Source organism: Saccostrea cucullata, unplaced genomic scaffold (assembly GCF_032062105.1).
Source record: "Saccostrea cucullata isolate Sc308-1 unplaced genomic scaffold, CSIRO_AGI_Scuc_v1 ctg410, whole genome shotgun sequence".
NCBI lineage: Eukaryota > Metazoa > Mollusca > Bivalvia > Ostreida > Ostreidae > Saccostrea > Saccostrea cuccullata.
In genome coordinates this window covers 1-9420 of record NW_026923562.1, presented here as the reverse complement: position 1 = coordinate 9420, position 9420 = coordinate 1, and the positions used below count along the sequence as shown (strand labels likewise).

Below are 9420 nucleotides of genomic sequence, written 5' to 3'. Positions count from 1 at the left end.
TGCCCCGATTTGGCCCCCAAGGGGTGAAAATGGAAATTCCAAAACCTAATAAGTAATAAAATATAGACATGACACACTCAATAAACTAGTTAAAATACGATTTAGCTAATGGGTAGAAAAACACTAATTATAGAAACAAGGTCTCCGTAAATACTTTTTTGACCCCCATTTGACCCTAAGTGTAAAAATGAAAATTCCTAAACCTTATTTCGTAACAACAGGATATCACCAATCCTCCTCCAAGAGACGATTTGGCTACTGCGCAAAATGTAAGAAGAGTTTGGGAAACCATTTTGCATAAATTAATGTGAAAAAAATCTCCAAAACCTTAACCAAATAAATATTTCCTTCATTAAAACCATAGCATATTGTTCATGAAGTCTTTCATACTTTTTTTGTCATCTCTTCCAGTTTACGGAAAAGGAAGGATATATGGTGCGTGACCTACAGTGCAAGTGATCCTTATCTCCACAACAAAGAATATAGTGTTTTACATTTCCCTGCAAGCCTTAACCGTTTTTTTCAACATGTATAAAACGATATTTTGTTAAAAATAAATTTTTATTTTAAAATATTATAAAAAATAAAGGGGAAAAAATGCAGAAAATTTAACAACAGAAGAAATATCTTTCTTATTAAGAATTTATATAAAGCAAAACAGAAACATAAATATTCAGCTGAGACAAAGTAAAATATTAAACATTATAATTAATTCTGACATAACGTTAATTAAAAACATATATTGCAAAATATAACACTATATACATATTATGCCCTCAGAGAATACTTGAAACATTCAAAGTCTGAATGTGAATTACTTATGAAATGGCATTTACTTTGTAGTAAAAAAATATTTACAAGTTAAATTCATTTTATAATGATACAGAATTCTATATTTAATAATAAACATTAAGTGCATTAAAATAAATTTAAAAAACAAAGAAAGGCCTGAATTTTCTAAAATACAAGTAAACCGTAATTACTTATTAAAGTAGTTTCTTATTATAAACAAATTTTTTTGATTTAAATTATGACTAGAAAAGGAAAGAAAGTACTTTACAAAAAATAATACATGTATATTCGATATGAATATCATTTTCTATTTTAAAACCTGCATATACATATACAGTGTACATGTAAAAGAAAATTGAACATTTATATCTTAATTTGGACTTTAGATGCACATGTTCACCAAAAATAGAGGATTCATTTTTATAGCTAAACTTGCCTTTTTCAAATACTTCTGAAATAATTAGATTCACAATTTCACAATGGATAAATATGATTCACTTACATCATATTCTTTCACTAGATATTAAAAAAACATTCAAATAAACTCAAATTTACACACAGACATAAACAAGAGAGCCAGAGGTACATGTGTATGGCTACCAAAGGACCGTAACTTGTGTATATCCATCATTTCTATCAGGATAACTCTGTACAGACCTTCGGCATGAAAATATCACAGTTAAGCACAGTCCATGATTGTCAGTTGAGTCCAGACTTTAAGATAATGATGTAGAGTGATAAACTGTTAAAGTCAGAATATTACCCTGCTATGCTATTGACTTCCGATGATTTACCCATGGTAGTACGCTTCATACCAAATCTCTCCTGACTTTTTGAGCATCCTAGGATTAGAAAAGTTTGTAAGTAAAGAAGAAGAAACATAATACCAACTTTAAAAAGATAATCACACCAATTCAGAACTTCTTAACTAATCCACAAGAAAAAAAAATACATGACCAATAATAACACCCCCCCTCCCTTTTTTAAAGATTTTTTTCTCTAAATGAACTATTATTTCATTTTATCTATAAAAGTTGTGAAAATACTAAGCAGAGTACTTTGGTTGAAAAAAATTCTAAAGACAATTACATAACACACACTATTTACGAGTGTATGATAGCATGAATAGATTCATTAGATTGAACATCTTACCTGACAACATCACCAAAGGCTGTGAACAATGGTGAACACCTGTAGGGTATGTTGTGTTTTTTGCATAAAGATTTCACCAGAGGAGCTATCTTCCCTAAATTGTGCCTTGGCATAGTTGGAAACAAACTTTCAAAGAGAAAAAATACACCAGAAGTTAAAAATAATGCTAAAAAATTTAATTTGTACAACTTGGAAGTTAAACAAGAAGTCATAACATCAACAACAGCTAACAAATGAACTAAGAAAATGATTTTCATGAATCTGAGGTTTATTTGGTTGTACCATTAAGACTTACTGATGCTCGATTTGGAAGTTGAGATGACCTGTGAACCAGTCATTGAATGGTGTGGAGTCCACGTTACATGTGGTAGCCAGCTGAAGTGTAAACCAATCGTCTTCTTTTTCTTTCTCCACTCTCATTGGTAGATGACTCATCTGAGTCACCCAGGTGAACCAATGGCTCTCCAGGAATCTGAAAATTGTCAGTGATCTCATAATTAGATGCATTTTCATAATACAAACCTCTTAGCTTTTAGTGAAAACAACAGCAGATACTGTGTTAACAGAGCACAAGAATAATAAAATACTCCATAACTTTAGTTCCTCAATCATTTATATCCAGAATAGGGAGGTCAACATTACCACTACATCGCCAAAAATTTCAACTCATTACCACTACATTTTTTCAAATTTTCGACATATCATTACTGCTACATTATTGTGGCCGAAAACAACTCATTACCACTACATATTGAATCAGCCGAAAACAAACCACTACCGACACATACTGAACTTGCCAAGCACATATAAGGTACTGAGTATGAGTTCCAATGAACAGAATTCACTCACTATGTAGTGAAGTTAATTTTGATTTTAATTCTAATCAGAAGACTGTGGGTTTTATCTGTGATCAGTGCTTGATTATATTTTTTAAATTTTTAAAGTGTTTTATCAAATAAAATAGAAATGAAATAAAAAAAAAAAAAACATCTTTCTCAAAGACCTACTTTCACCTGCCCATGGTGAGAAGGGAAAACAGGTCTTGAAAATACTTGTTCATGTATATGTTGTACTTTAATCTGTACACGCATAAATGGCTGGCTAAGGAAAGATCTAGGCAATGTAGTGGTAATGTATACTTTTATATGTAGCGGCAGTGTAAAATTTTTTGAAGCGGTGATGACTGTAGTGGTAATGAAAATTTAGAAAATGTAGCGGTAATGATACGTACCCCCAGAATACCACTGATATTTTAAAATGAGTTGCCAAAAAGTTAAACACCATTTGTTCTTCTGTATTTTAACTCTGTTATCTATTAAGAGTTTACATTCCATCAAGTTTGAGATAATGAGGTTTGACTGTATATGCTTTGGTTCGTAGTTAATTACCTTATGAACATGTAGAGTCCAAACGCTCCCCATCCTCCATAGTATGGCCCATATAACCAGAAAAACTTGTAGAAGAAGGTCACTGTCATCAGCAAGTCCTGGAAAGTTAATCAAAATATAGACAAGTGCTTATACACAGAAATCTTACCTGTGTCTATCAACAAAGTATAAAGATTATTTTTTTCCAAAGTAATTTTCTTTCCTTAATCATGTTCCTATCTTAAATAATGGCAAATTATAAAAAAAAGAGTTTTGAACTTACTACATAATCTCGTCTCTTGAAAACAAAGAAGATATTTTCTATATGGAAATAAATAGGTAAGAGCAGGGGTGGCCCCACTGAAAAGAAAGCAATAAATGTAAAATTACATCCTGAATTCGTTTTATTTATTAAGTACAATGCATCACTGTCTGAGTGATGTGACATCACAATACAATTTAAGCTTTTGCTTTGAACTTGAAAAATAATGATTATTAATCAGACAATAAAAGTGGTGGGACTCAATCTTTCACACTTTGAAAATTCAATACAATTCTATAAGTAACACACTTTTATACTCCCAATTTAAGGAACTCTTTTCTTATATTATAAATTAAGCTTACAGAAAAAGAAATAGCTATGTTGAAAGTTGTAAGGCATAAAGCCTAATTTTTTCTTTCCCCATGACTTGGGTATATAATCTCCTAACAAGAAGAGGTAAGCTATGTCTATATCAGGATCCTTCGTTATAACATTTGGTTTTGCGTGGTGCTGAAAATGACGGAAATTCCACCAATGAGATGAGGCAGCCTGGAAATAAAAATATTGTGAAATACATAAACTGACGGACAAAAACAGATTTGAAGGAAAGGTCAAAGAAAGAAATAATATTATGCATATTACAGAATTACTTGTAATTTTCTCACCTTGATATGCCCTATAACAATGTGATGAAATATATGGTTCATCTTGTGACTGGGGAAGACAGACATGTGACCATAATCATGCTGGCTCCAGCCTGCTTGTGCCTAAATTTAAAAGAAAGTTAACATTGTGAACAAAAGAAATTTAATGAAAAAGATTCATAGTGTCTTGTATACATTTAAGTTGAAATTACATTTTCTATATATAACTTCAAAAATTTGAGAGGAAAAGGGCCATGATTTGATAAATTTAAATCTTCAATACATGACAAAAAGATGCAACTATTTCCTAAAATAAAGATAAAATAACGGACTATCTGTAACTATCAAATATTTATGTATGAACCATTTGCTTCTTCTTCCTAAATTCACATACATCTAGTACCCGTACTTCTTAATGTTTATGCATAATTAACCATATTTTGAACAAATTGGAATCTACACTACATGAGGATGCTTTCACATAAGTTTCATCTTCATGGTTCCTGAGAAGAAGATTAAAGATTTTCCCTATATACTCCTATGTAAATCCAGGCATCATTAAGAAATGAATGTAATATGACTTTTTCATTTTCATCTTTCCTGGCCCAGGGGTTCTTGAGAAGAAGATTTTTTAAAAATGCCATGAAATTTTCATTAATTCATAATTATCTCCCCTTGTGGCCCTTCACCTGTGCAGTTGCCAAAAATGAACAGCTGCCACAAGGAAGGCTTTTTCTTAAAATAAAGATAAAATCATGGACTATCATAAACTGTATGTATCAATTTTTTTTAAAGGATCTTATGCTTCATGCACTTCCTTCATGTATAATTCACAATAGCTCCAGAAAAATTCCACGTAATAGGCTAGGGCCTCTAGGGCTAGAATGTGGAGAAGATGGAGGATGTAGAAGGCAGGATTAGTCTTCATCAGACCACTGTCTTCTGCATACTTCCTCAGCTTACGGAAGTCCTTCTTCAGATCTGTTTCACACTTCAAAAGAATGATTGAAATTTTTTTAACAAATCATTTTTAATTTCAAGATTACATGGTAGAAATAAGAAACTTTCAGACATTATCAAACATCTGAAAAAGGTTTTAGAAGTTATAAATCATATTAGATGTGAAAGTTTCATATTCTCAAATCATTTACCAGACTTGCTGTGTTTACTATAAACACTGTATAAATCCTTAGATGCATAACATTTGCATATAATTTTATATTTATTATGATATTATACTTCAATAAATCAACTGTACTTTTTAAACACATTTTAAAAAAAAAAAACAATGTGAAAATATGTCAAATTTCTGAATCAATTTGATATTTTTAATGTGTTTTGCAGTGTGTATATAGTATACATACATCATCCCAGTCTTTCACATCTCCAATGTACAGGGCTTTCATGAACTTGGATACATATCCTTTATCATTGTGAAATGCAGTCCAGGCATCCTAAAATAAGGAAAAGGAAACAAGATGAACATTTATCTTCTACAAATAACAAAATCTTTATTCCTGCAGATTTATCTCCTCAATCCATATGCAGCATTTTTTTGTTGCTACTTTTGGAGGAGGGGTGATAGTGTTAACATAAGCATAATATCCTTATCTATTCTCTACAGAGAAGTGGACAGGATGTAGGCAAAAGCCTGTCTACTTCTCTAAAGAGAATAATCCTTATCCTGTTATGATTTGTATGGTCAACCTAGTACGTAGTCATACAGCCAGGTCCAGCACAATCTCTTTAAAAAGCTATATAGCTGTACTATGCTATTAAATAAAATTGATAAAGCTATTTAGGCCTAAATGCAATTTTTCATAAAAACATTTTTGTCGTTCAGTATTATTTTAATGGCTAGTTAAAAAATCTCTCAAGCAAAATTCTCTCATGAAGAGTGCAGATTATAATCACACGCTTTCGCTGACAAAAATATAACGTATATTACCGTTGCGTCTTCTCCAGCATAGTGCCCCAGGATTTTTGCTCCCCCTGGGTGCTTCTTTGCCCAGCGGCTGAGGTCGTAGACTTTGCCATTGATCATTAGCCAGTTATCATCCCGTTTGTTGTGCTGCTTTATTTCCTCTTCTGTGTAATATTTAGTGGCTTTCGCCACGCTAACATCGTTGGATGCCTCCTTCCCCATTCTTTCCGGACGTGCCGGGTTTCATAAACGACCTCGACCTTTCTTGCATGTTATTCATCGTACTCTTTTAAACGTTTTGATAGAACGAAAAGTTTGCATTGAAGCGCTTTCATAACGTTGATGTGAATCAGGTGTTTCTTGTTGCTAAGAACGCATTTCAATCTGCGCTGTATGACCACCGCATAATTTGATACACCGATCACGTAAAAACATGCCTTTTCGTTACACAAGAATACACAGAAACAGAAAAGATTTTTAAAGAAGTTTTAAAAATGAGTAACTGTTTTTACATGTTTTAATGAGTTTCAGGTGAAATGCACATATCGGGTAAACTAAATTGCGATTTTTGCTATTTATACATTCTGTACATGTTTTTTTAATTACATTAAATGATAAAAATTATAAGTGAACATAACTATATCCCTCTTTACCACAGGCACTTGCATACACAGATAATAAAAGATTTACCCATCTTTGATATCTATAGTACAGTAGTCTATGACAGCAGATTATACTTTTTCTTACGTTTAGGTATAATACGTGTATTTTTATTATACCGTACATGGTCAATCTCCAAACGTAAGAGAAAGTACAATCTGCTTTCATAGAACGACATATAGATATCATAAATGGGTAAATCTTTTATTTTTGAGAAATTATAAGCTTTTATATTTTTTTATTCGAGGGGGGGGGGGGGGGGGGGGGGATTATACATTTATTGCATGATAGTGAAGGAAATATGAATTAAGACTTATTCAGCCAAGACAATCATACTCCCCGAGGGCTTCGCCCGAGGGGAATATGATATTTCTTGGCTGAATAAGTCTTCATGTTTCCCGAACATTCATGCAATAAATTGTTTATTATACCGAAACAAGCAAAACCTTTGAAATAAACATAAACTTTTCAATTCGGCACCTCTCTCAAATTCATTTTCATTTTTTACATAAAGTTACTATAAAACCCTTTATTATACCTCATTATAAATATTCTAAACAACGCATTATCTGATTGGTTCTCAGTTATCACGTGATCGGGCCGTAAACCTTCATATTCCCCGGCCGTCGGCACGCTTTTCATCATATTCCACCTCTTCGGAACACCTAGTGTATTTTCCCGCAATATAGTTCTCGTTCGTTGAACGAAAACTTCCGAGAGAAGTAGACGTCACAATAGCCTGGTTTACGTCACAAAACTGATGACAATGTGTTGAAGGGTAACTTTACGTAAAAATTGAAAATGACTTTGAGAACGGTGCCGAATTTGAAAGTTTATGTTTATTTCAAAGGTTTTGCTTGTTTCGGTATAATAAACAATTCATTGCATGAATGTTCGGGAAACATGAAGACTTATTCAGCCAAGAAATATCATATTCCCCTCGGGCGAAGCCCTCGGGGAATATGATTTTTTTGGCTGAATAAGTCTTCATATTTCCCTCACTATCATGCAATAAATGTATATTGTTCAACACATTAGCATCAGTTTTGTGACGTCATCCAGGCTATTGTGACGTCTACTTCTCGGGAGTTTTCGTTCAAGGAACGAGAACTACATGTATGTTGCTGGAAAATACACTAGGTGTTCCGAAGAGGTGGAATATGATGAAAAGCGTGCCGACGGCCGGGAAATATGAATTAAGTTTTACGGCCCGATCACGTGACAACTTAGAACCAATCAGATAACGCGTTGTTTAGAATATTTATTGCCTGACGTCACGGCGTCAGGCTGTATAAGGATTGATAATTGCTTGATCCGAAACTAATAGATCATACCCAGAGAGCTAGATTTTGTGCAAGCTGATTTACATTGGAAATCTTTTACCTGCATTTTAAAAGAAACTTTTTTTCAGGGAAACAATGATTTTACTGATGCAAAATAATGCAGTATTTACTTTGTTTACTCTGTTTGCATGAAACAGATTATTCCATGTGATTTACCGTTTCAAAGTGTCCGTGTATCTTTTTTTCTGCATTTCTATACTACTGGATCAGTCCATTTATATTCTACAAAAGGGGTGAATCGCTCTTTTCGCGCCAAATGTCACGAGTAAGCGATCTTCGCGCCTTTTCTTGGATTGTTCTATTGTATGAATGGCGGTGCTAACTTCCATGGAATTAAATACAGTTTGTTATTGTAACCTCCATCTTCTTATGATTCAGAAATACTATCTACAAATAATATCTTATTCCTTAAAACAACATATGAATCGTATGTATCAGAATATGGACATGTAAAACAAAAGAAATGATTTCTCTAATTTGTTTCCCCTCTGTTGGTTTATTCCATATTTTAATGGACTAGTCCAATCACCACAAAAGATCGACGCAGTTCAACCAGGTTCCAGACGATTTGACGAAAGAAATTACCTGTGCGAAATCTTGGATTTCTTTTCCACAAAGGCCTAAATGTTGGTTTTACTTATTTCGTTCTCAAAAAAAAAAATTTAGTACCCACGTTTCAGAAAAAAAGACAAACTACTACTGTTTACTTCATTGGAGAAAATGCTTTCCTACAACATATGTATTTAGTTATATCCATTCTCTAAAATGTTCACAATGAATGATTTGACAAAAGATTTCAGAATAGGTATAGCTTTAAATTTAGATCCAGGGGAAGATCAATCTACTTGCAGAAAAGTCAATCGCATTATCTCGGGTCTTTTCGTCAGAGGTCGAAAAACAAACTCGAATGTATCGACATCATCGGATGTTAAAAAATTATACATTTCCTGTTCATAGTAAAAACGGAGTTAGAAGTCCCTTCTATAGTATATTTTAGATAATATCATTACATTGAATAAAGTTAACTCCATATTCCACAGAAAATAGGTCTATATACATCATCCATGCTTTTATTTCAAAGTTTGTGAAAAGGGGGGGGGTGTCTTGGCGTATAAATTAACAATACATTTGTGGTCTCCTTCCCTAGATAAGGCCCGAGGAGTGGGACCGAGGAGTTACGATTGGCAGAAAACCCACATACATTAACCATTCTGTTAACAACTCTTCAGAATGCAGCAAAGGCATCGTTCTTTTACATGTACAAGTTAAATAATTA

General features: G+C 32.9%; 1 protein-coding gene across 1 annotated transcript; it reads right to left on the bottom strand.

Moving 5' to 3' along the window:
* Positions 1-943: 943 nt before the first annotated feature.
* On the bottom strand, positions 944-6378 carry LOC134264332 (acyl-CoA 6-desaturase-like). Its single transcript, XM_062746626.1, has 11 exons — positions 6166-6378; positions 5582-5671; positions 5028-5208; positions 4907-4923; positions 4239-4340; positions 3936-4122; positions 3595-3671; positions 3333-3430; positions 2240-2416; positions 1945-2070; positions 944-1634 (listed from the first exon to the last, which is right to left on the bottom strand). Exons 1-11 carry the CDS (start codon positions 6361-6363, stop codon positions 1583-1585), a joined length of 1305 nt encoding a protein of 434 aa, XP_062602610.1. The 5' UTR covers positions 6364-6378; the 3' UTR covers positions 944-1582.
* Positions 6379-9420: the final 3042 nt, after the last annotated feature.